The 26968-nt window shown below is 42.0% G+C and overlaps 2 protein-coding genes across 3 annotated transcripts in view; one reads left to right on the top strand and one right to left on the bottom strand.

Annotated features, from left to right (window-relative positions):
- LOC101798073 (complement C4-A) overlaps positions 1–12624 on the top strand; it is a 54332-nt gene extending 41708 nt beyond the window's left edge. For both annotated transcript variants that reach the window (XM_005018336.6, XM_027470782.3), the window contains 11 exons: positions 86–145; positions 589–682; positions 1370–1541; positions 3519–3606; positions 4191–4265; positions 5492–5600; positions 6624–6713; positions 7088–7180; positions 7938–8021; positions 11535–11667; positions 12277–12624. In XM_005018336.6, the coding sequence (XP_005018393.4) occupies positions 86–145; positions 589–682; positions 1370–1541; positions 3519–3606; positions 4191–4265; positions 5492–5600; positions 6624–6713; positions 7088–7180; positions 7938–8021; positions 11535–11667; positions 12277–12415 (1137 nt within the window). In that variant the 3' untranslated portion in view covers positions 12416–12624. The remainder of the gene's footprint in view (positions 1–85; positions 146–588; positions 683–1369; positions 1542–3518; positions 3607–4190; positions 4266–5491; positions 5601–6623; positions 6714–7087; positions 7181–7937; positions 8022–11534; positions 11668–12276) is intronic.
- A 1504-nt stretch (positions 12625–14128) lies between these two features.
- Positions 14129–26905, bottom strand: STOML3 (stomatin like 3). The gene is made up of 7 exons (XM_005018335.6): positions 24503–26905; positions 19388–19491; positions 18484–18556; positions 17304–17386; positions 16077–16280; positions 15101–15235; positions 14129–14950 (listed from the first exon to the last, which is right to left on the bottom strand). Exons 1-7 carry the CDS (start codon positions 24552–24554, stop codon positions 14750–14752), a joined length of 852 nt encoding a protein of 283 aa, XP_005018392.1. The 5' UTR covers positions 24555–26905; the 3' UTR covers positions 14129–14749.
- Positions 26906–26968: the final 63 nt, after the last annotated feature.

Below are 26968 nucleotides of genomic sequence, written 5' to 3'. Positions count from 1 at the left end.
CATAGAAGACTGTTAAGATCACAGGAAAGTAATACATCAGATGCTGAGCACACACTAAATCTCTACTTTTTGCTTTTGCTTGCAGTTTGATCTCGGAAGAAAACTTCAAGTGTCTGTACAAGGCAGAGGAAACGGGACAATGAGTGTAAGCCGTAAATCAGAAATTAAAAGTCCAACTGGACTTCTTTAATTCCTGTTTTGAAAACCAAGTGAAAAATTACTTCCCATGGCTTCATCCTTTCTGCTCCTACCACCAAACTTCTAAAATTCATGGCCTACCATCTGCACTGATAAACGTTTACTGTTGCCTATATTTAACACCATGAAATACATGAAAAGTTAATTAGAAAATACCACAAATAGAGGTGGCTGGAGTTTCAAAGAATGTTTTGTGGTGTGGATGGAGAGTTGTCTCAAAGGTCCCTGGCCATTTGGGGTTTGGACATGGACCTCCCCTGTGTCTAGTCTGTGCCTCTGAGACACTCCACACTCCCATGTCTCATCAACATTTGCTGAAGTCCTGGATGAGTAAATCCCTTGTCATTTAAAGATTTTTTAATGGGTTTGATGGTTGTGCTTTTGTCTTAGATCTTGAAAATGTACTGGTCATCTGAGGTGAAAAACAACATATGTAATGACCTGATTTTGACGGTGGAAATGGAAGGGAGGGTTAAGTATGCTGGTGAGTGAAAAGGGGATGTGGTTGAGTATCAAAGGTGATATGTTTGACCAAGTGATAATAATAATGAATGGTTTTCCAGACTCAGAGAGTGAGAATAAATTTGAATAGTATAATAGCTCTCTGAGTGACTGTGGGTGCAGAGGGTACCTAATAGATACATTGGTACTATCAGTAACTCTTCTGTTGCTGGGAGGAGAGGGGGGATAAACTCCCATCATGGTGTTCCTGGCTGCCATGCAGGGAAAGTTCAGCTTAGCTCTCTGGCTAATGGAGACCTACCAAGCAGCCTTAAAATATTCTTTGGGGCAGGTCTGTTTTAGGCATTTTCATATGAGCAAGGCTATATTTTCCTTTCCCTGAAGTGTAGAATCATCCCCTCTGCCTATGTCTGCATTTTTTTTTTTTTCTGTTTGAATAGGTAAACTTTTGAGACAGGGATTGTAGTTTATATATAAATGCATGGCCCAAACTCCATTCTTAGCTAGATCTGCTTGTTCTTACTATAATTATCCCTCATATTTTAACTTTGGACTGATTAGAAATACTGAGATGGTGTACCACAAACTTTTATAAAGCCCATGGAGATGGCATGACTGCCCACTTGTATTTATCATTATACAAAAAGAAATCAAATTAGCAGTTCCTCAGTCAAATATATGCATGGCTGATTGTGTTTATCACCTCCAGATTCTATATACTCTGAGGAATACTATAATTATGAAGACTCTCCTGCTGCAGACGACGGTACATATGATGAGCCCCTGTCTAAAATAGACTGGTTTGATATCCGCAGCAGAACAAAAAGGGATGTGGTCTCTCCCAGTACAGAAGAATCTCTGCAATACAAAGTCTGTGTCAGGTAGGTTTGGAGATCAAGCCTTTGTTAAGAGATATATTAATTTTTATTTGCAGTTTTTCTTGGTTGCCCTCTTCATATTCATGAGCTCAGCATTCCACCTGGCAACCTGGCAGGTACACATGCATGGTGAACCTACATCCTCAATTCCAGTTTCCATACAATGTAGGGTTAGAGAGTTTATGTAGACCTCAAACACCCATTGCAGTTTATGCCTCGACAGACTCATTGATGATGACTCGTTCTCTGGGGAGACTCTGAATTTTCTGGCTACCTAATCATTTGAAAGAAGCCATTTATTATGAGAAGAGAGCCAGGCTCTTTTCAGTGATGCCCAGTGACAGGTCAAGAGGCAATGGGCACAAAATCACAGAATCACAGAATCACAGAATTTCTAGGTTGGAAGAGACCTCCAAGATCATCGAGTCCAACCTCTGACCTAACACTAACAGTCCCCACTAAACCATATCCCTAAGCTCTACATCTAAACGTCTTTTAAAGACTTCCAGGGATGGTGACTCCACCACTTCCCTGGGCAGCCTGTTCCAACGTCTAACAACCCTTTCGGTAAAGAAGTTCTTCCTAGGATCCAACCTAAAACTCCCCTGGCGCAACTTAAGCCCATTCCCCCTCGTCCTGTCACCAGGCACAGTTTCCATCTAAACTTCAAGAAGCATTTCTCTACTGTGTAGGTGATAAAGCACTGGAATAGGTTTTCCAAAGAGGTTGTGGAGTCTCCTTTCTTGGAGGTCTTCAAAAGTCATATGGATATGGTCCTGGGCAACTTGCTATAGATGTCCCTGCTTGAGCAAGGGGGTCAGATGAGATGACTTCTAGTGGTCCCTTCCCACCTCAACCATTCTGTGATTAATAAAGTAGATACAATTGGAAAACAGTAATAATACATTTACAGAGGTTTTTTTGTTGTTGTTGTTGTTGTTGTTTGGTTGGTTGGTTTTTGAGAGAGATGCTATTATTTCCTTCATGGTTGCACTCTTGCCTCATAAAAAAGAAAAGATATCTACTACTATGTGGGGGAGGAGAGAAGGCAGAAGTGGTATCCTGTTGGTATGGAAGTCAAGAGAAGGCAAGGAAAGAAACTCTCCAAACTCAGGAAAGAACTCTTTGGAAAGAAATTCTCCAGTCCAGAGTAACACTGGAACATGCTCCCTCTCACAGTTTGGCAGGGTTTGCAGAAGCCCAGAGTGGTATCTACCCTGAGTTCCCCTTCTAGAGAGGAGCAGAGTGGTGGAACATTTTGTTCACCAGGAGAACTTAGCTTTTTCATTGACTTTTGGCAGAGCCTCAGAAGCAGTGTTTTTTATCCCTCTTCCTAGACAGTGTCAAGAACTTACCCAGACAGGGCAGGACTGGAATTACTCCAATTCCCAAGCTTCTCTCTTCTTGGTTAACCGTGCATTCAGTGAACTGTCTGCTGGTTGAAGCATTATTTTCCCCATTAGTCACTATGAAACATCTGAAACATCTATCAACTATCAAATCCACGGTTCAGAAATAGTTCATGAGTGCTAGGGCAAGGCTTAAAAGAAGATTTTGACTTTGAAGAGTAAGAGCAGTATAAATTTAACTTATAAGAAATTTAACTTTAACAAGCCACTTTCCTAGCTCCTCCTCTCTTTACATAATGAAAAACAGACACTTCACAAGTGCTGTTTACCTTCCCTGTCTTTCTTCAACCATATTTTTATGGTGGGATAAACAGTACTTTGAAGGTGATTGTTTCTGTCTATCAGCTATTAAAAAAAAAAAAAAAAAGCCTAGGTGAGAGACGTGTTTTGTATGACCGTTGGACTAGTTTAGGTGAGTAATTTTGCCTCATGACTCTTAATGAGGCAAAAATAAAAATCAACTTCAGACTGGATTTTTGTCTCACACTTAGCAAACCTGAAGAACTAAACTTTCCAAACAAAGCTGGCAGTTCTGTGCAGATGTTCACTGTTGCTGGTATTCCTTATAAAGGTCCACAGGTTCCAATCCACCAAAGATGTCCCTGGTCGATCTCTCTCTGCTGAGTGGCTTGGAGCCTGACACAAAGGACCTTGAACAGGTGAGAAATGCATTTTTTGTGGAATCCTTTATAGCCTTTTCTATACATATTTTGTCTTCATAAATATTTCCAAAGTCCATGGAATAATCAGAGTAAAACAGATTTTGGATATTCTTGTTTTGAAAATGTGATGAGCATGAAAATGTGATGAGCAGAGTTCAGCCTTTATTTCTGTGGAGTAGAAATTAGGGCATGTCTTTGGATGGCATTTAAATATTTTCCTGTCTTTACACATATTGCTATCCCCACTAGCAATAATCTCATACAGCACATCAGCATGGTGTGCCCTGTGCTTACAGGAGGGATGTTAAAAATATCTTTCAGAAGCAGGGAAATGGAGCATATCTCTCTGTGAAGGCAGCTAGAGGTGGTTTTTTTTGTTTGTTTGTTTGTTTTTTCTGGGACATGCTGGTTTGATGGAGGTTTGTCCAGGTTTCTGCTTTCGGGTACTGTTTCTTTTAGGGTAGAAGAAAGAAGGCAGAAATAAAACAAACACTTGAACAAAGCAAAGAGGATGATAGCAATGGTGCTACTGTTCTGTTAGGTTTTTGTTCTGATATTGTTTCTTTGTTGTTTTCCTGCAGTTGGTAACATCTTCAGACAAATACATTCAGCACTTCGAGTATAAGGAAGGAAAGGTTTTACTCTACTTTGGTGAGGTAAACAAACCCAATGGGTTTCTGTTTCGCTATTTCAGTTTTGTTTTGCTTTGTTTTTAAACCTTAACATAATTGTTTTTCACACTGCATTACCTTCCCGTGACTTTTGCCGTATATTATTATTCAACAGTTCAGTTCAAACAGAGTAGGAAAGGGAAAGATGCACCTTCATCCCCTCCATTTCCATGTTATGGAAGATATAGTCTGTGTTTCAGGTTTGGGCTTCAGTCCCCAAAATTAGAACTCCTCTCTAGCCAGAAGAGTTGCCTTCATCCAAAATTAATGAAGCATTATTTGGTGGTCCTGAAAATTTGACTGGCATGTAAAGTTCAATATTTCTGGATCAAGAGCCATTCAGTAACAAACAGATGTGATCTTCAAACCGCCTAGTTTCTGTGTATACTGCCCTATGTTTTGGACTATGACTCCATCCTACACTCAATGATCCTGGTGGGTTCCTTCCAATTCAGGTTATTGTATGATTGTATGGCAGCCAGGAGGGCCAACCATAACCTGGGGTGCATCAGGCCCAGCACTGCCAGCCGGGCGAGGGAAGGGATTGCCCCACTCTGCTCTGTGCTGGGCGGCCTCACCTCCAGCACTGTGTGCAGCTCTGGGTGCCACGGTGTAAGGAGGGCACAAAGCTATCTGAGAGTGCCCAAAGGAGTGGCTGAGGTCTCTGGGTTTGCTCAGCCCAGAGCAGAGCAGGCTGAGGGGAGGCCTCATGGCGGCCTGCAGCTCCCTCACGAGGGGAGCGGAGGGGCAGGCGCTGAGCTCTGCTCTCTGGGGACAGCGACAGGACCCGAGGGAACGGCATGGAGCTGGGACAGGGGAGGGTCAGGCTGGGGGTTAGGGAAAGGTTCTGCACCAAGAAGGTGGTTGGGCACTGGCTCCCCAGGGCAGTGGTCATGGAAATGAGCCTGCCAGATTCAAGAAGTGTTTGAACAATGCTCTCACACATATGTTTACTTTTTAGGTAGTCCTGTGTTGGATTCAATGGTCCTGGTGGGTTCCTTCCAACTCAGGATATCCCATGATTTTATAATTCATAACATCTCCCAGTAAAATCATGGAAGAAAATGGCTTGATATTGAAGGCAGAGCTATCAGGATTAACTCACCAGTGCTATCAGAAACAAGCATTCAGTTGCTAGTATAGGCATAAATGAATAAGGAACTGACAGCGGATAGTTTACTCATCACAGCTATTATTCTTTTTTTCTCCAGCTCACAACTGGACCAGACCCTGACTGTATAACATTTGGGGCAAAGCAAATTAATCCGATGGGCTTGGTTCAGCCAGCAAATGCAATCCTTTATGATTTTTACAATCCTGGTAAGGACAAAGAAATAGATGTAACTTACCAAAGAGATACTCTCAAGAGCAAACTCCAGTCTATTGAAAAGTATTTTTAATGCCTTTTAGTATTTTAAAAAACGTGAAACCTTCTGACTTTGCTGAGAGTTAAAATAGCCTGTCTGAAATTATTAGTACCACAGTTGAAGATTATCTAAATTGAGATCTTTTAAGGAAGGGTCTGTTGTTGCAAATGGATTGGAAATAGAAACTTTTACACTTACGGATTTTTAAATAAGGTTTCCTGACATCTTGTTTCTCTTGGTATTATTAAGTATGTTACATTCAGTTATCTTTTCACTCAAGCTTTCTATGCATGTAAGATAGGCAGCCTCAGAGGTTTGGCTTATGTACTGTGCTTCCTGGGCAACCAGTCTCATTCCCCATTCAGAGAAGATTAAATGCAAATCATCCCCATTTTCCAGAATCATAAAAACAATATTTGAAAATTAGATCAAACCTCTGCTTTGCCTGAAGCTGAGGAATTCCTGACAGTTTACACTACTTAAAATTTGTTCATGCTGACTTTTTGGTCTGATGACTATAGATATTAGGTTTAACCTATTAACTGGTTTAAAACTGGTAATCTAATCTCCTTCCTCTGATACAGTGCAGTGCTTATTACTGCACTATTGCCAAAAGATGAATTTTTAAGATGGATGTTTTTCAGAGAAAAGAAAAAGAAAGGGGTGTGGGGTGGAGGAGGGTGGGGGGCAAGAGCACAACTTAAAAAACAAAACAAAACAAAAAAAATACAAAACAAAAAAGCAATAAGAACAACAACGGAAACAGCAGCCCAGATTCTTGTCCAGCTGAAAGTCAAGGTGATCCCTCTACCGTAGGTGTTTAGGCTACAGGTCTTTGTGGTACAAGGTACATCTCATCCTTTAGTGTTCTGATTTGTCTGGACCAGGGAAAAGCTGGGCTGCAAATGTACTTTCTACTGCTTAGGCTCTTCCACCTGAGATATATAAGCCAATCCATTTTATTTCCTTTCCACAGACAGAAAGTGCAGTGTCTTCTACAATGCTCCCCAACACAGCGCCATGCTTTCCAAGGTGTGTCAGGCCAATGCTTGCCAGTGTGCAGAAGGTAAGGAATGACTGAATATGCCAATTTAAAAGAAACATTAACATGAGAATTGTTATGCCCAGAAAGGGCCATTACATTTAGCCTAATGCATGACACAGGACACAAAGCGTCCTCTAGTATGGTTGGTACCAAACTGAAAACTTTTGTTTTGAAGATATGATTGTTTTGATAGTTTCATGTGATATATATACCATATGTATATGCACACAAAAACAAAACAAAACAAAAAAACACTCCATCACACTTCTAATAAAGTAATTCTGCTGTTTTATTTTGTTCTCTGTTATAATGTTGAGTGGATGAGTGGTTGTATGCTATATCTATCTAAATATCCATACCTGCAGAGACAGATACATTTATTTTCTTCATTCTAGGTCCCTGCCCAAGACAAAAATCAACTTTCAGTAAAACTGTGACAGAAAACTCACGTTTTAATTTTGTGTGCTACCAGCCCATTGCAGATTATGGTAAGGCATGAAAGACAATTGTTGATGTGTTTTAAAAACAATTAATTTCAAAAAATATGAATAAATTTGAAGCCTTGTAAGCCTAGACCTTTCCTGAAATGAGTAGAGTTTCTGCATCTGGCCTGGGGGCTGAGAAGATGAAGTAAAGCCATCCAGGGGTGAAGGGGAAAAGCAAAGACCTCTGATAGCTGTAGTGGTATGTTGAAGAAGGAAAAGTAGATAACATTGCATTGCAGGGTTTAGAAAAGACCAGTGGTGGGGATATCATTGACCCCATGATCTGTAATGTTACAGAATGGAGATAGAGAGTAGTTTTTACAGACAACATGCCATAGTTTAGCAGCTCCTTTTACAGAGTTAGGTGAATATTTTCTCTTTGGTTAATTTACCTTTCTGGCCTCTTCTTTGAGTGGACAGTTAGAAACGCTACTGAAGGAAAACTGTTTCAGCAGCTTTGGTGACTTAGATATGATCAGAAGGATGGGGAAAAAAAGTGAGAACTGAATCACAAACTATCTTATTCTAAAAAGTATATATGTGAAGGGAATACAAGTCTAGAGGTTGATGACTTGTAGCTGCCTTTCTAAAAGTATAGATACTCAGCATAACTATCTTGTTGTCTTTTATGATCTTATGGTTTGTGAATAGATGATATACTGACCTCCACATTGACATCTGGTGAAAGCATACCTATTTTTCAGTTCTGTATGTAGCTTCACATTTCTACCCAGACTCACAAAGTTGTTGTCTGTTGCAGTGTATGAGGTGGAGCTTCTCAACAGTACACAGAAGAATGTTTTTGATTATTATGAGGTCAAAATTGAGAGAATCCTTAAAGCCTGTAAGTATCAAAATGTTTGGCTCCTTTAGTTCACCTTTAGGAAAATGTTGATTAAATGCTAACCAGCAGTAGTCATACAGGTGTCTTCTCTTGCTGCCAGAAGTACAATCAAATATATTTATACATTATGCCTGAAAGGAGACTGATTTCTTGAAAGAATCCAAGGTTGCTTTGGTTCACATTGTGCAGCAATCCCAGAGCACGTGACTTTCATTCCTTTCAAATGAAACTAATCCAGAAGATACATTACAGCTGCATTCAGTCCCTGGCTCCAAATTGGAGCTAGTCTAAAGTAAACCCTCCAAGAAACATGTGGATATTATGTCCTTTACATCAACTATTTCACTCTGTAGACTGCTGATCCACATTTTTTTCTACTGTAGATGTACCCAATAGCTTCTGTTTTGACATGGGGTGAATGCTTGAAGTACTCAGTTTGTTACTCAGTTGATCACTAAACACTTGCAACCCTCGCAGAACAGGCTAAGACTTGTCCACAGCAACTTGCCAGTGTTGGATGACTTAAAACCAATGAACGCAGGAAAACCTCCAGGACATTGATTTAATAATTGAGATAACAAAAGAAGCAGCCTTTCTATTCATTTCTTAGGTTGCAGTGTAAATATTTACACAGCTCTCAGAAAATGTCCTTTTGGAGACGTGCCTTCCCAGCTGTCTCTGTGTGAATGCTACTTTATCAGCAGCATCAGTGAACACTGATATTCTTCAAAACTATTTCTGGGGAGGCTGTCAGATGATTTCTCAGACTTCATTCCACCAAGCCATCATGTGGTTGTCAGTTTTGAGTTTGGCAGACAGAGACTGTCTTTAAGAACAACTTTAAATGTTTCAAAATCTTCACTGCCTTGAACAGAATTATTATTTCACTTCCTTGATCTTTGCCCAGAGCGTTAGTGATATCATCCAGTACTTTATAGCACACAATGTGATCTGTGCACCACATCCAGTTACTATCAGAAAACCAGGTCCATACTTCATGTGCCCAGAGATAGCACTGGTGATACCCAGGGCTTTACATATGCAGGGAAATCATAATATAATTTAGGGATCAAAACACTGGCTTTGGGAGTTTACAATACCATGATGGAAAATTTCATTAATCCGCCTGCAATTCCTACAGACTCTAAAGCACGTAGAGTTCTGGGTCTCACTGCATTTGTTCTTGCAACTCATGGGCAAGTGCTGGAAAGATTTTCCTTCTTGACACTTGAAAGAGATTTCCTTTGAATCTGAAATTGAACAGAAGAGGTGACTTCTCACATTCCCACTTTTTTCTTTAAAATACTCCTTGGTTTGTGTGGTATGAGGCAGTTTATGAGCATCAGTGGGTTATGAAGATTTTCAGCAGGGCTGGGAAAGACTGGGAAGTGGCATTAAGCCATGATGATGAAGGAAAAGCAAGATGTTGCGTCCAAATCAGCTCATCACTGAACTAGAATTGTTATATTCTGTATTTTCTGTGACTGTTTTGAGTGAGGCTTGTCATTGTTGCCATCATCAAGGGCAGATGAGAATTAGCAGATGAATTCTCATTTTCTGGACTCCAGGCATTATTTCAGTAAGAATCCTTGCAGATAAAAGTTGCTTCAGAAGAGAGATGGAAAAACTTATTTGTGTTTTGGAGTCAGCAAAAGAGAAGGAGCACTCCCTGGATTATTTTGATTATTAAAAGAATAACTGCATGTGTTTTAGATTACTAACGTTTATGCTTTCCTTTGAGTCCTTTATGGGAACAGTATGGCAAATACACAACAGCACAGAATCTTTTTCTTTTTTTTTTTTCTTGTTTACCATTATGCTTTCTAAAGCTTGAAGTAATTTTTCCATACATTCTACTTGGAAAGTTTTTGTTTATTTGTTTTTAAATTGGAGATTGAAAATTGCAAATTACATAACTGTTAAAGTAACAGCACAAAGGCCTACGATCCCCAGAGTCTTATTCTGTCAGGACATTTGTGAAGCATACAAAGTGGGAAGTACCATGGTAATTTAAACACAATGAACCCGAGGCAAAACATTATAATTTTCTCAAGTATTTCTGATCCGTCTTTGCATCCCTTTATGTTCTTTGAACAAAATGAAAATTCAGTACACCATGTAGCACAGGAACAACAGAAAGATCATTATATGAGAAAATCTACAGTACTGAATTATTCTTTGGAAATACGCAAATGTAAAACAGCATACAGTACTGAAAACTGACTTTTCTCTGGCCTATAAGTACCATATGTAAAATTAATGTAAGTTTTAACTAGGAAATTGATACAGTTCTTAGTGCTAGGTTTCACAGTTCAACACTCTATGTCAAATTCTCTGAAATCATTAGTGTTAAAATATTTTTTATTCTTCAGGGTTTTATTCTCTTCCTAGGATTTCATTTTGAATACTAAACTTTTCATACCTGTAATACAATACTTCGGATAGAGGAGGCTGCACATGTTTCTGTTAGCTGATAGATTATAGTGTTTTACCTGCAATCTAATCTGTTTTGTCGTTGGATTGGTCACCACCATTGTGCATGATGCTTTGCATTATGGTTAGAGAGAATGTGAGAAATAGTCAGGCACTGGGACGGGTTGCCCAGGGAGGTGGTGGAGTCACCGTCCCTGGGGGTGTTCAAGGAAAGGTTGCACGTGGTGCTTAGGGACATGGTTTAGTGGGTGACATTGGCAGTAGGGTGATGGTTGGACCAGATGATCTTGAAGACCTCTTCCAACCCTAATGATTCTATGATTCTAAATTAATGTACTGATGTTATCTGCTTCTTTTTGTTTAATTGTTTTGTTTTGTTTTTCAAAAAACTTTGGGAACTTTGTAAGGGCTATGTAAGCTGATATTCTAGCCAAAAAATGCAGTATCCTCATAACCTGTGTTAGCTTGTTGAATAAGTATCTTTCCAGCTCTCGTGTCATTGCACTAATGGGCTGTGCAGCTCTTGAATGAATAATCATCTGGGCCAGAATCCAGACCACAATCTTCTAAGTCATTTTAATGTGGAGATCTCTAAGTACATGTCCTATAGAACAGCTTCAGGAGGAACAGCACAGGGGTTAAATCAGTGAAATTCAGCACATTAAGTAGTGTGAGTTTTTAAAAGTACCTGCTGCATTGTTGAACCACAAGACACTTGAATTTAGTTTGCTAGCTTCTAAGACCACTATAAACCTGAGCAATCTGAAATATAGTATGTTTTCTTTTTTCCTTTGACTTTTTTCAATCTCTAAAGAAACCCAATAAGATTTGAAAGATCTCTATAGCAAAAGCTGCTTCAATAACTATTAAGGAGCTTAAGACATTCAGCAAATAAAAAAATGACTTGCTTTTAGCTGGGTAATGTTACTATGTCTTACTACAGCATGGCCATTTACTCCCAAATGAGATATAATCTTGGCTTAGCAGTGGAGTAAATACTCACAAAGGTTTGTGTCCTGTGGGCTATGGTTCTGCTCTTTATCATGAAAATTTATGGATCTTTCTCTTCTCATGTCACAGCTGCTGATGAAAGCATCCAAGTGGGTGCCCATCGACAGTTCCTAAAACGCTCCACTTGCAAGCTAAACATGGTACCTGGCAAACGATACCTTGTCATGGGGAAAGATGGGCAAACTGTTGATTGCAATGACAAGTAAGTGCATAGCTCCTGAGCCACAGGACTGCTATCACAAATCAAAATGGTACTCAAACTATTAAAATGCCTCCAGAAAGCAAAAGGAGGGACAGATTTCTCAGGGACTGACTCCGCTGCCTTTACTAAAATGTGGTGTACCACTCCATAATCAAAAGGGCAACTGTGAGGAACAGCTGAGCCACCCAAATCTAGAGACTATGTCTAAAAGGAGCCCTCAAAGTTTTCTACGTCATGAGTGCAGCTCATTATTCTCCTTTCTCATCTTCACACTTGAGTGAAGAAAAAGGGAATTTATCTGAGGAGAAATTTAGTCTGCCTCTATTAAGCTTTTAGTGAGGAAGACATCTTAAATGCTTGATTTCCCTGCACAAAAGTGGAGAAAGGTAGTGCCTTTGAAGCTTCTAGGAGGGAGACCACAATCAACCAAATTGTAAGTGCCACTTCCTAAAATCTTAAAAGGTCCCACGAATATGAGTGTTTAAGTTAAGTGTACTTAAGTTAAGTGCACCGCGGTGAAGGGAGGCAACCTCACAGGGTTTATGCTTTCTAGTTGCTCCATGTCAGCAGTGATAACTGACCTCATTTATCCCTCCCTCTTGCACTCAGGATGCAGTACTTCCTTGACTCCCAAGCCTGGGTAGAGAAAATTCCAGACGACAGCGAGTGCCGCACCACCCTGCACCGGCAAGCCTGTGCTCACCTGCAGGAGTTCATGAGCAAGCATGACAGCCTCTGCCTTTTCTGAAAGATTGCTCCGCTCCTCACATCCCACCTGTGTTACTGCAACTCAGCTCCTTCCTATTTTTTTCTTGCAAATCCTGTACCTCAGAGGCACCTTAGACATGGCAGAGCTGCTTCTGTTGCTAGCTGTTCTTCTTCCAGTGGCATACTTGTTGAGTGGGACTTCTTCCTGTAGATGTATGTACGGGGCTAATATAACAAAAATTACAGTTACTCTACTAGTTGTGTTTTTTGTCCCTGACATGGGTGAAGAGAAGGAATTTCTGTCTTCCTGACCCATTACTCAATAGGGCAATTATCCTGCAGGGGATTAAATGAGTCTTTTTTTTTTTTTTTTTTTAAGCAGACAACTGTGCTTGCAAAGATGATTAATTTCCCTAAATGTTGTCACTGGATGATAAAGAGGCCAAAAAAATTTCATGGGTCAAAAAGAAAACTGTGCATTCATGGGTTTACCAAGCACAGCCTGTGATATGATGAAAGAAAAGGGATACTAGTACTCACACTTCAGCACATCAGTTCATTTCTGATATTAATTGTAGGACCACATGTGGGTGAACAAATGACCCCACTTGTACACACAGCAGGATTCCCATACACACTTCTGAAGCAGGAACCGGCTCAGCATCAGGGACGGATGACTGGGCTGGATGTGCCCTGTGCCTGACCCTGGAGTCCTGCATGGACTAGTGAGTAGCTCACCAAGGGCACAGAGTTATTTTCTAATTGCAGTCTGTAGTCACATGTCTTTCAAGCTTTTCCTTTCTACAGTTTAATTAATTTGCATTGCTTTAAAGTAATGATGCAATCTGTGGGTGCATTTCTGTAACACACTGGTGCTTCTGTGGCTATGCAAAGCAGCTCTGTAGTGGAGATGAAACAGTTGTCTGGGAGAGGCAGGGGAATTCTTCTGCCATAGTTATAAAGGTTTCCACAAAAGACAAACTAAATTGAGAATGAAAAATAACACCCAAATTCAAAACATCTCTTTTCTTAGGATAGGAGCCTCTCTGCCAAATGTTAGGAAGAATGATTTGTGAATGCAGGTTTTACATCTTTGCCAACAAAAATGCCATTTGGCAGTCGTGTCTGAAGCAGGGAAGAGAGCTGCAATGAAAAGCTGTGTTTGCTGAGCAGGTCACCATCCTCAGATGCTCACACCACTGCCTTTGTGCCAGCAGTTACTGAGTGCAAAAACTTGTCATCTGGACTGCTTGTGCTGCCTTGCAGCCAAAATGAGATGGGCCTGTATCAACAACAGAATTAGAAAATCCATGCTGTTCTCATGAATTTGGAGTCAAATGACCTTACCATATAGAGGGGCAGCAGTGAGCCTTGTGTGGAAGAGACACTACACAGCAGCATCTACCAAAGTAGCTATACCACAAGAGACTTCAGATTCACGTGCAGACAGCCCATCACTGGGTGGCAGCAATGTGAACAGCCCACAGAATCACAGCCCAGCTGCTTTTGGAGGCTGTAAACTCAGCTAGTATAGCTGAACTCAGATATCAGCCATGTCCCCACTCAGCTGCAAGGAATTGCATGGGTGGAGGGTGGGGAAGGCTCATTTTATGAAAATCTGTGCTACCACTTTATGATATCTGCAAGGCAGAATAAGAAACCTCTTATGGGTGAAAGAGAGACACTTACATTAACATAGGATAATTTGTTTTCCCTGAGGTTTGCATCAGCCTTCAAATTTAGGAAATGTGACTGCAATATGTGGACATATATTCTCTTCCCATTACAAAGCTTAGACAAATGTCAGTGATACAGCAAAATCCCGTTTAGGTCAGTAAAGCAACTGCTAATTTTTAGTCACAGAAGATAAAGAATAGGCTGTTCCACTGATATACCAATGATCCAGTAATTCTGTTGACAGTTATGAAAGAATACTAAGAATACTAAGGTTGGGACCAAATCCTTCTTTCCACTCCACAGGACTTGAGTTATACACCAGTATCTGACCCTTCTGCTGTGTGGAGCAGGTTTGTAACCTCATCAGGAGCCCATAGGTTCTTAATTAGCAGACAGATCACCAACTAATTGCTATGCCCAAGCACTTGCAATACGTGGTGAAAGCATCATTAAAATTTCTTATTAGGTCTCACACGAATTTTACATATTTTCTTCCATTTCACCTGGAGATGAATCTAAGATGAAACTGCTTGGTGCCTAAATTTTGCAACCTTCAGTGCTCAAAGGCAGTCTCCTAGTGTGGGAACTATGTGTGGTTATTAAACTATTTCTACTCTAGCTTTGGTAATCTGGAACCCTTTGCTTGCTGAGAAACCCTTTAAATCTCTCAGCCCAAGCAGCTAGCAAAGAACAGTCTCTATCCCCCTCTATTTTTCTGTCCCAAATTTTCAAACATATTAACAGGGAGAGGGAAGACGATGGTGGAATTGTTCTCTGCTGCCAAAGTTGTTAAAGTTTGCAGGTAGCGCAGCTGAAGACCTGCTGTGGAGTCGGCCAGCACCATGGAGGCCTGCTTGAGGGCTTTAGAAGCATTCCTCTCTCCCTCTGCTGCCACAACCTGCAACATAAGAGAAATGGAAATGGCATTGCAACACTGACAGTAGTGGGGAAAAGCCACTTTTACAATGAGGAGAAAAAGATGCACTTGGACGCCCAGGACAAAGGTGTGGGACGTTGTAGCCTGTGAGTAGACATCTATGGATCTCACCTTAGCTCTTGCCTCTTGTGCAGCTTCTGCTTCAGCTGCCATCGTCCTCTGCATGGCCACGGGAATCCTGATGTCTTTGATCTCCACACGAGCCACTTTGATTCCCCACTGCTCCGTGGCACTGTCGAGGATATCCTTAGAGACAAGCACCAACATGAAGAGCACAGTGGTTGGAGAGAGAACGCAGTGTGATTTACTGCTGCCTTGACAGGAGAGGCAGAGGGCAGACCTGCACAGCAGGAAGATGAAGCCCTTCTGGGGTGCTAGCACCCATGGCGGTGTGAGCATGGCAGGTACCTCTGCATTATGAAACTCCTCCTGATCAACACCTGTGTCTGAGACGGTGCTGGTTGGTACCTGAAGTTTCTCTCCTATGTAGGGCTTTTGTAGGTGCTCCTTCTTGCCTCCTAAGATATGATTCCCTCCCTATCTTTAGGCAGACACTTACCTAACTTCTCTCTTTTACAAAGTAATACAATAGCAACTTCTGAGAGCAATTGTCATTGTACAAACATATTGGTGACTCACACATTACAGCCCTGCAGCACTCAGGATCTGTGTTGAAGCACCATAACCATCAAACGCCTCAGTTCTGTACTTGTAGCCATTACGGCACAAGACCTGACAATTTAAACCTCAATCAAGGGTCTGATAGAGCTTCCCACAAAGAGCTGACATATTTCTCATTGCTTGCAGCGATCTCTGAGCAAAGTCTGCTTATGCTGATTTATTCAACTCACTGGATAATTTCAGCAGCTTCACTGCTTTTTGATGGAAAATAATTCTTCTACAGGAATATGGGGAAATACATTTTCTCTAATTCTTTCTTACTTCAGGCAATGAGAAGTATAACTGAAACAACCATTCAGGAAAATTTTGCTATCACTATTAAGGAAAATAAGGGAGATTGTTTCTAATTTGCTGCTCCCCAGAACAAATCTCCCTGCTTACCAATGAATTCATGAGCCGGATTTACCTGGATACCATGAGCAATCTCTTCTCGACCAGCCAGGAGCTGAGCCAAGCTCTTTGTACCCAGCACATTTCTGAGGGTCGTCTGTGCCAGGAGAAAGGTGGCTGCATGGACATCGGTGACATTGGCAACGGCGCTGACCGCACTGTGGATCCTGTAGTACACCACCCCATCCACTTGGGTGGTAACAGCATCTTTTGTCAGAATCTGCATCGTAGAAACATGCAGAATTACAGAAGGGTCCAGTAACACACCCCTTGACAAGGAAGGGGAATTATTGTTATTCCTTTTCCTTAAGTGATGAAGAGAGCCTGATAATTCAAGGAAATTAAGAATTTATTTTGTTTTATTTGGTTTCTTCCTTTTCAAGAAAATCATTTTGCAACAGAAACCATTTGAACCAGGGCAAAATATTACACATACTATTGAAACAGTACTTTAAAAGCTAGATGAATCTCATCACCTGCATGAATTTCTGCTGCAATAATAAAGAATGCTTACCCTGTCTATTTCTTGCAGAAAGTGCCAGAAGTGATTTTACACATTGCATGTCATTTGGAAGACCAGTGCAATTTTAACCAAGCAATGTATTTGTAAGGAACACACACAAATTAAATCAAAGGTGAAAAGCAAAGTGCAAAAATCAGTGAAAAGAAACTCCAAAAGCTATTTCAGTATTCATAAAGAAGTTTTTTTCATTTTTGCCAGTGCAAGGAGAGGCAAATGCCCTGTGCCTCAGCAGACAGCTGGCCTCAGCAGAGCACTGACGATGCTCCACTGTTTTTTCCCTCCTCAGCACCTTTTCCCACCATTAAGTGCTCCACAGAAACTCTGCCAACAGCTGCATAAACCTTGCCAAAAGCTGCTAAACCTCATACAGCACAAGTACTGCAACCATTTTCCTTCCTGCCTTCTATTTTTGGAGAGCCACCCCTGCAACCTCTCTTCTCTCATCCCATCTATCTTCTATTTGGAGCTCCAACCCCACCTTCTTTATCTTTTATCTCACACATCAGCAAGAGGAGTCTGCTTGGCCTGCAATGATTCACCTGTGGGTTTTCATAAGTAGAAGTTTTGTAAGCTGGAAGTCAGAAGATACAGCAAACAAGCTAAACTGTATATGGCAGATCACAGCTGCAAGACTACAAAACACCCACATTATTTTTGATCGTGCCACAAACCAGCTCCATGTCTCACTTCTCTTTTGGGTGACTGCTAGAGAATAGTTACCTCTTGTGGAGGAATGGTACAAGTAACAGTTCGAAGATCAACCCTGATAAACGTATCTGTACATGGAAGTATGAGGATCAAACCTGAAAAATAAAAATAATTAGATGAAACGCTTTGGAGAGCTAAGTATAGAACCATGTACTGGCACAATGCAAACAGATGGAAATATCCACAGGGTGGGGAATGAGCCAGGGAGCCGTGCAGCACTTTATTACTGCAGCTGTCCTTCTGTTGCAGGAGGTGACAGCAGAGAAGTTCTGCATTTTCAAGCAACAGAGGGGGAATGTGGATATCTGCAAAGATGTGAACTTATCAGGCATTAATGGCTTAGAGCTCTGGGCAGGGAATGGACAGACTTCTATTCTGGTTTCAAATCTGCCATGAGACTTTTGGCAAAAATTTCTTCCAGGCCTTCGCTTATTTTCTTCTCTTTCAATCATAACTCATTTGCAGTACAATGTGTTTGACCCCAGGAAAGACACCTCCCTTCTCCAGAGTCCTCTACCAGCCGTAGAAGCTCACATTAGGAACATTGTCCTCTTATCTGAACTACCCTGTGAAGTGGGAGACTTGACACTATTTTTTTAACCTCTGCACCTTGCTTAGGTGCCCAGAGCTATGCAGAGGAGTTCAGCATCTGCCCTAGCTGTATTTTGGACCACATGGCTATTATTTAGGAGGAAAGACAGCATCTGAAAAGGGCTTTTTCCTTTTATTTCAACTCCCAATTTGCCCAGTTTCACTGCACAAAGGTTGCAATTGTATGTAATTACTTGGTGTTGTTGGTTTTGTGTTGTATTTGCAGTTTGTATCCTGATCCTAGGTGACTGTAACAGACTCTGTGTGGGTGCAGAGTGTGGGAAGGCTCCTGTGCTGAAACATTTACAATTTTCAGAACACAATACAGCTAAAGATCTGGCAACAAAAAGTAACTTTGGAAGTGAGGAATAAGGAGAGTGGCCATGGTCACCCAAAAATATCTGTGGTAGAGCTCAAGGCTACATTTCAACCTCTCTGGTTCTCCACCAGTGCCTGCAGCATGAGCTCAAGCTTCCATCATCCAGTCTACACAACAGCAAAACCTTCTCACCCTCCCTTATGTTGTGAAGGATTTATGGACCTCTGCAGTTCTCTGTGCGGTTACAGTGCATCTTAATAGAATAAAACTGCATGTGTTCACCTGGTCCCTTTGATTTCTTAGGCAGTATACGTCCCAGCCGAAATACAACAGCACGTTCATATTCTCTGACAACCTAGGAAAATATTTTAAAATTAGAATTTTACAACTAATTCTATTCCTCCTTTCTAGTATATATTCTTAAATATATATATATATTTGACATCCATATTACGTGAGAAATACAGCTAATATAGAGACTAACAAAACTGCGAGTCACAAAGCATTTTTATGTTTTCTCACCTCATCCTTTGCTGGAAAAAACTCAGACCTTGGCCCTGTGAATAAGTCATAAAATAGACCAAATATACAAGAAACGCCACTGATTTAACGAGGGTATCCACAACTCTTTCAACATCAGTGCTACACACAGAGGAGCTAGCTGTAGGCAGAATAAAATATCAGATAATATAGTCAACTACATCAGATTGTAGGATGACTCATGTTCTGGGGTTCACAGCAATCACCCTGGTAATTCACCTCTAAAAACAGCTTTAAATTAATCATATTATGCCCACGTCTTGAAGGGACTGTGGGCTTAGGTTGCATAGTCCCTCACTGTTGGGACTTGACTCCTTTTTCTCTCATTACCTATGTTAATGACTATTGCTGGCAGCATCACATGACTTCTTCAAAAACATTTTTAGATTTATTCTCCCAATGTGTTGTAAAGCAAGGAAGACAAGGAAGTTTAACTGATTGTGGAAGCTGACATGGGAAGAAATCAAATGAGTAAGTTGTGGTGCTACAGAAAGTCAGTGGAAGTCCGTGGATCTCTTGGTCCCAGACCACAAGCCCTTATTATTTCCAAAAAGCTAATGTGTGCTTTAATAGATCAATAAATAAATAGATCAAACAATAATGGCAATAGATTGTTCTTTCCGTGCCTCACATCCCACTAGCTTACCTTGATACATGCCCAGATGGAAAAAGGAAAGGTAATAACCACCAACAGGAAAGAAATTGAAACCAGGATCCAGCCACAGACACCAATTCCTTCCCGCCTATCAGCTATAAAAGAATAGGGAAAAAAAAAAGAAATGAATGCAAATCCTGAAAAAAAAGTTATCAAAGAGAAGTAGATCTAACCTACTACAATAATGATGATCTGCAAAATCTACAAAGACTTGGTCTCTTTCTCCTCCCTCTCAACACTCACCAAAAACACCAAACCACAAACATCCTCCTGCATGAAAAACTAAAAGGTTTAGAAACCATGTTTTGCAGCAGGAAAGGAGGCAGAAAAGCGACAGGCATTGTCAAAGCTGGGAGCTTGAAGAAATAAATGATCAGGTAGAATATCCATGGATATGAATCAATGTCAGTGTGCCATGGCTGGGACAAGAGAATTTATATGAAGCAGGTAGTAAGTAAAATGAGGGAAAGTCCTGCTATCTTTAGATGGAAGCTTTGAGGAATACTGATGGACCAGTTCCTCCACTGAAAGATGAGATTCAGAATCAGTGCTCGTCAAAATGCACACCCAGGTACTTTGGGTAGCTCTCTCACTGCGTTTAGCTCTTCCCATCCCAAAATATTAATTTAATTATCTTAGTGCCTGAAGGGAAGGCAGTGGTGAGTTGTTGTTCATGTACTAAAAGTTTGGGAAGGTTGTTGTAGGGGAAAGGGGAACAAAGAGCTACTGGTCTTCAGAGAGATTAGCAGCTGGAGCTGCTGAGGTCTTCACAAAAGAGGCAGAGAAAAGGGTGAGCAGGCCAGTTCTGCTGTAAGGACTGAGTGATGCAGTGTCAACTGAATGTTGCTGAAAGCAGACACGTGTTTGAATTGAAGAGGTGCAAGAAAAGCAGAAGAAGCAGGGATGCCAGCTGGGCATCCATTGAGAAGAGGACTCCTGTAGGCATAACCATCAGCAGAAACAAAGCTGAACTCAGCAGGCTATACTTCAGCCCTTCCCAACACACTTCATCACAGGCAGGAGAGGAGACAAATGCTCAGAGGTCTTCTGAGCATTGGGAATTTTTGATATTAAATAAAATTCATGTAATGACAGAAACTGATAAATAAGGGAAAAAAATAAATAAAGCTTTATTTTATACTTTCAGAGAAAAACTTGTCACCAGTAAGACAGCATGAGGTTACCAGATCCCCAGGGCACAAGTTAACAGAGCAGTGGAGCTGGACTGACAGGTTTGTCAGAAAACCCCTGGTGATCCTGCAGGAGACACACACCACTCCTCCCGCAATGCTGGCCTCTGGTAGGAAACTCCACACAGAGCTCCTTACAGGCTCTGGCAAGGAAGCCACACTAACTGCACACCTGGATGTTACAACTGAGCACTTTGCTTCTTGCAGGTTTTCCTTTCCCACCTGGGGTTTAATCACTCATAACTAAGTTTGGGACTGATAGGGCCCAGTTTGAGGCCTCTCTCTGAATGCTGGCCATGAGAGCTGGGCACAGAACTGCTGCACTGGGAGCCTGGCTTTCCTCCTCACCCTTTCTGACAAATAATAATCTGAAAACCTTGGTTGGGGCATCATCAGCTATTCTGTAATCACTGATAGGGATGGTTTGAGAAGCTCCTCTGAGTAAATTATCATGCAGACCCCAAGGCGATGTGTTTGAAGACAGGACTTGTAAAATTTTATGTGAAAAGCTTTAACACTTTCACTGGTACTTGTTTACCACACGGCATTCTTCACATTACAGCAATGGTGCACAGGCTACAAAAGGTACCTGCAGTACCAGCAGTCAAGTGTCTTCTAATCAGTGGAGAGAAGGTCAAAGGAACTCATGGAGTGGGCATTGTTTCTTAATGAAAAGTTTGAGGAAATTAATCACAAAGGGTTGTTCACGTCTGATCATGAGCATACAACGCTCCGCTTTCTCCCTCTCCATTGCACCTAAATGATTAGCATAGAGAGATGCCTGAAAATCCTTTTCTCCAGTGCCAAGTTTGGCCATGAAGAATGGCCCTCAAAAGCTAATGTCAGATTGTAGCATCATCTGCCACCACCCACCTGAGACCACTGTGAAGATAGATGGGTATGACACAGTCCTAATAGGACTAACACAACACACAGACAGGGGGGAGGGGGTTGGCAGAGAACAAATGCCTCTATGGATAGATATGTAAGTGTCTGAGAAGGGGAAGGACAAGGTATCACCACTATGGGTAAGAAGCACACATCTAAACCTTGACAAAGTTCTACTGACTCCTTCGTGATACCTGTCCTGGAGATCCTGATGGGAGCTAAAAGTGCGGATTCCAACGGGAAAAGCAGTGTATGAAAATACACCTGCTTAACAATGAATCCAGACCTAATCTCCAAAGACCATTACAAATATACTCTGATTACACCAAAATTTCAAACCATTTAGCCACAAGACAAATGAAGATTTCTAGAAAAAGACAATTGTGAAGAATAACAACTACCCAACATATGACTGACTTGATTTTGCCATCCCCGTATATTGACTACAGTAGTCACAACCAGCAAAAACCTCCCTCAGGTATACAGGCCATAGCAAAGTAAAAGGTGCAATACACTGCAAAATGTGGCAGCTCATTGAGCAGCACTGATGTTATTGTTAGGCCATTCCATCATCTTTGAAAGGTCATGGAGAGCAGGAGAGGTGCCTGAGGACTGGAAGAAAGCCAATGTCATGCAAGAAGAAGAACCCAGGCAACTACAGGCCAGTCAGCCTCATTTCTATCCCTGGAAAGGCTGTGGAGCAGCTCATCCTGAAGGTCATCTCCAAGCATTTGGATGATAAGAAGGTGATCTAGAGTAGTCAACATGGATTCACGAAGAGGAAGTCATGCTTAACCAATCTGATAACCTTCTATGAGGGGATGACTAGCTGGATAGATGAGGGGAAAGTGGTGGATGTTGTCCACCTTGACTCCAACAAAGATTTTGACGCTGCCTACCATAATATTCTCATAGACAAGCTCTGGAAGTGTGGCCTGGATGACTGTGGACTGCGGACAGTGAGTTGGATTGAGAACAGGCTGGATAGCAGAGCTCAGAGGGTTGTGCTCAGTAGTGTGCAGTCTAGTTGGAGGCCTGTAGCTAACAGTGTCCCCCAGGGGTCAGTACTGTGTCCAGTGCTATTCAATTTACTCAACAACCTGGATGATGGAACTGCGTGCAAGTTTGATGATGACACAAATCTCAGAGGAATGGCTGATACCCCAGAGGGCTGTGCTGCCATTCAGAGGGACCTCGACAGGCTGGAGGGTTGGGTTGAGAGGAACCTCATGAAGTTCAACAAAGGGCAAGTGCGGGGTCCTGCCCCTAGGAATAATCCCAAGCACCAGTACAGGCTGGGGAAATAGCCGCTGGAGAGCAGCTCTGCAGAGAGAGACCTGGCAGTTCTGGTGGACAGCAGGCTGACCATGAGCCAGCAATGTGCCCTTGTGGCCAAGAAGGCCAATGGTATCCTGAGCTGCATTCAAAAGAGTGTTGCCAGCAGGTCAAGAGAGGCGATTCTCCCCCTCTACTCAGTCCTGGTGAGGCCACACCTGGAGCATCCCTTCCTTCTGTTGTATCAACTGCACCACTCAGCTTGGTGTCATCTGCAAACTTGCAGGGGTTGCATTCAATCCTGCTATCTATGCCATTGTTAAAGATATTAAAAAGTGTTGGTCCAAGACAGACCCCTGAGGGACACCACTCATCAACAGCCTCCACATGGACGTGGAGCTGTTGACCACCCTTCTCTGGGTTTGGCCTTCAAGCCAATTCCTTATCCACTGAATGGCCCACCCATCAAACACATCTCTCCAATTTGAAGACCAGGACGTCACGTAGGACTGTGTCAAAGCCTTGCAGAAGTCCAGGTAGATGACATTGGTCGGTCTTCCCTTGTCAACTGATGCAGCCATAGAAAACCACCAGAATGGTCAGTCACGATTTGCCCTTGGTGAAGCCGTGCTGGCTGTCCTGGATCACCTCCTTGTCTTGCATGTGCCTTGACATTGCTTCCAGGAGGATCGTTTCCATGATCTTGCCAGGCACAGAGGTGAGGCTCACTGGTCTGTAGTTCCCTGGGTCCTCCTTTCAACCATTTCTAAAAATGGGAGTGATGTTTACCTTTTTCCAGTCACCAGGGACTTCACCTGACTGCCAGGACTTTTCAGGTATGAGAAAGAAAGGCTTGGCAGCTCCATCAGACAGTTCCTTCAGGACCCTGGGATGCACAGCATCAGGCCCCATAGACTTGTACCTGTTCACTTCCATCAGGTGGTCTTGAACCTGCTTTTTGCTTACGGTAGGAGGGACTTTGCTCCCCCAACCCTCATCTATGGGCTCAGGGAAATGGAAGACTTGGGAAGCCTGACTGGCAGTGAAGACTGAGGCAAAGAAATTGCTGAGTACCTCAGCCTTCTCCATGTCTGTCGTTATCAGTTTGCCCTTCTCATCCAACAGAGGGGGTAGGTAGGCTCTCCTTGGCCTTTCTTTTCTGCCAATGTACCTAGAGACTCCCGTCTTGTCATTCTTTGCATCCCTTGCCAAGATCAGCTGTATCCATGCCTTGGCTTTCCTGCCCCCATCCCTGCACACCCGGACAGCATCCCCGTGCTCTTCCTAGACCATGTATCCCTGCTTCCCCTGCCTGTGCATTTCCTTCTTGCACCCATCTGACCAGCAGGTCCTTGCCCAGCCATACCAGTTGGTATCAGCTCCCTTGCTTGGAAGGAGTACCAGGTGTTCATTACACAATCCCAACCACATTAAGTGTCCTTTTTGGGCTGAAAAATTACTCTGCCTTTCCTCACTTACACCTATTTTTCCCTTTCTACCCTGTCCCTATGCGTACAGGTGTATCAATCGCTGACTTGGCCATGTTAGTCCCTGAGGTCATTATCCTGGAAGGTAAATGCTGAAGCATTCTGGCAGGGCAGTATGAGGTAATTTGTCATGTCACTTACAGCAGCAGATTCTGGATTTTCATCTCCAACCTATAAGGGAGACCTGCAATGAATGCCTGGATTCAAATGTACTTTTGGATTATTACTGAGAAAAACACAAACGCACACAAAAAAATGAGGCTTACCAATTAGATGCTCTGTGTTGTTTTTCTTGGGTGTCTCTCTCTTGGGATCCATCTCATTCTAGGGAAGTTCTGATCCCCTCACAAAGACAGCAGCATACCTTGAAACACCAGAGCACTCATACAAAGCACAGAAAAGGGAAGCTCTGTGAGGGAAGGAGAAATCCCCACTTGCATGAGAGCCCTCTGGGAGTCAGTAACCCTGGTGAGGATGGCATGGTTACAAAAACAAAGTCTTGCAGGTCACTGTTGCCTCTGATGTAACTTCACGGTCTTCTGTGGCAGGTTTTTGGCTAGGGATACACATGGCCCAGCCAGTTTTACACCCTACAGTATCCAAGCTGGAAATTATTTCTGTGGGTCACAGTAATATCTGCCACCAAAGATAAAAACAAAAAGCAAGACAAAACAGAAAGAAAAGATAAAGCTAGTGGGTGTAGACTGAGTATTGCTCACTTCTTAGTAGGTGAAGTCCCCCTGCCGTGTGGAATATCTCTTCAAACATTTCTTGATACTTTGCAGCACAGTGTGTTGAACCCTCTTGTGCTAGATAGCCAATAAAATAAAAACCCAGTAGAAGCATTTCAGCCCCCCAAGTGTTAAAATTTTCTCCCGAATAAGAGTAATCTTCTAAAACACCTTCCTTCCAATACTGGCATCAAACCAAGTATAATTGGTCTCTCAGCAGAGAGCAGACTTCTCAAAGGACACAAAACCACTGCATGTAATGAGAAAAAATGAGGGGTGGTTTTTCATATTTAATTTACAAATTTTAACTTATAGTTGCATTAATTCAATGGTTGTTTTCTGTGGGCATCCATCATCTAGAGTACCTTGGAAGAGCTGGCTCCAGCTTCATGTAACATAAGTCTTCATCAGTGTCAGTCATCACATTGGTCCCAGATGGGTCATTCAAAGCTGATTGCTCCCCGGAGAACCCTTACAGCTTCACAAAGACAGGAACCTAACCCCACTGAATGGGCATTTTAAATCACTGTGCAAGCTATAAGCACAGCTTGCAAAACAGGGATTCACATGCTTATCGTAATGCCCTCCCTAACATATCACAGTATCTGTATGAAGTCATTTGTTGCATTTTCCTAATTATTTGGCCTGTCATGCTTAGGCTGCAAGATCAAACCTGTCCATGACAAAAATCCTACTAATAGGGCAGCATGGGTGAAGAGTTAGAAAAACTGTGTGCTTTTAATTATTTCACAAAGGAAAAATCTAACATGCAAAACTACCCCCCCCCACCTTTTTTTTTTTTTTAAATCAACTGTTTTATGGAAAATAGCTTGTAATAAATGAAGTTATCTGAATGCTACAATCTACACAGCGGCTTACACTGTCAGATAGATGAGCAAAACATTAAAATCTAACAGAAATAATTGCTCCCTGCTGTTTTCTGGGAATACCCCGAGGTGCTTGTAAAAATATCCCTTGAAATGTGGCTCAAACAGATGGTATTTTTCTTTGATGTTGAGGAACATCACTGTACTACTTTGTGTTAACTTCCGCTGCACTTTTATTCTTTCATTTTCAAAAATTTGAAGTCAAAGGCAGGGCAATCATAATCCTTTTTCCTTGGGGCTATGCTGGCGATGTGGCTAACAGTCACTAGCTCTCATGTCTTCAAGTGCAAAATACACGAGCATTGAAGCAGTCTGCAAGCTGGAATTTCACTAGCGCTGAACAACCTGGTACAGATCTGCAGTACTGAGCAATATCACAAAGAAAAACAGCTCAAGTCCAAAGCCACTTTAGCAAGGCTTATTGACTTAGATGTAGCATCAGGTGAATGTTAGGTGGCCATTGAGGGATTTCTGCAGTGTTCTGATGTAGCTAACACAACTTCTAGTCCTAAAACAGCACAAAGGCACGATGATTTGGTGCTTACCTGTAAACAGTCCATTCTCCAACATTTCCCTGCACCAATAGCTCCATTTGCAAAATGTGACCCCGGTCCTTTACAGTTCAAAGTTTCCATCTGCTCGTGCTACCCATTGATATATTTGCATATCATAAGATTTGCATACAACATAGTTACTTTGTCTATGATCTTTTTAGGCCCATATTACTCTTTCCCTCACACGGATCCGTGGCTTTAGCCATCCCCTAAAGATTTCTCAGCCTCTTCCTCTTCCGGCCCTGAACAGACACTAGCCTATTTGCTTCAGGCTTCTCATTCATCTCCCTCAGATAAAAATTTAGAAGGGGAAGGACATTGCGAAGAATAACATCTCAATACTTGTAGGAACATCCGCACATTACTCCTTCTCCTTTAACGTGAAAAAGACATCAGCTTTCAAGAGCAGAAAATGTGGAGATGACAAGGAGAGACCCCTTTGGCTACACTTCACTACAACATAAATAAATATGAGAGAGAGTCAATCAAAGGGGTCCCTTACCTCTCAGCCTAGAAATGCAGACAATCTGCAAGAAAGTAAGAATGCTCGTATCATAAGT

The sequence above is a fragment of the Anas platyrhynchos genome, chromosome 1 (assembly GCF_047663525.1).
Source record: "Anas platyrhynchos isolate ZD024472 breed Pekin duck chromosome 1, IASCAAS_PekinDuck_T2T, whole genome shotgun sequence".
Taxonomy (NCBI): Eukaryota; Metazoa; Chordata; class Aves; order Anseriformes; family Anatidae; genus Anas; species Anas platyrhynchos.
Note: the sequence above shows the minus strand (reverse complement) of the source record. Positions and strands in the feature narration are given on the sequence as shown.

What these genes read in the sequence shown, in the direction of transcription:
- STOML3 (XM_005018335.6), bottom strand. Translation starts at nt 24,554, where the DNA reads ATGGATCCCAAGAGAGAGACACCCAAGAAAAACAACACAGAGCATCTA. An exon ending in AGATTGCTCATGGTATCCAG is followed by an intron (nt 15,236 to 16,076) that starts GTAAATCCGGCT and finishes CTTGTCTCTAAG; the next exon opens with GATATCCTCGACAGTGCCAC. An exon ending in CACAAGAGGCAAGAGCTAAG is followed by an intron (nt 14,951 to 15,100) that starts GTGAGATCCATA and finishes CTTATGTTGCAG; the next exon opens with GTTGTGGCAGCAGAGGGAGA.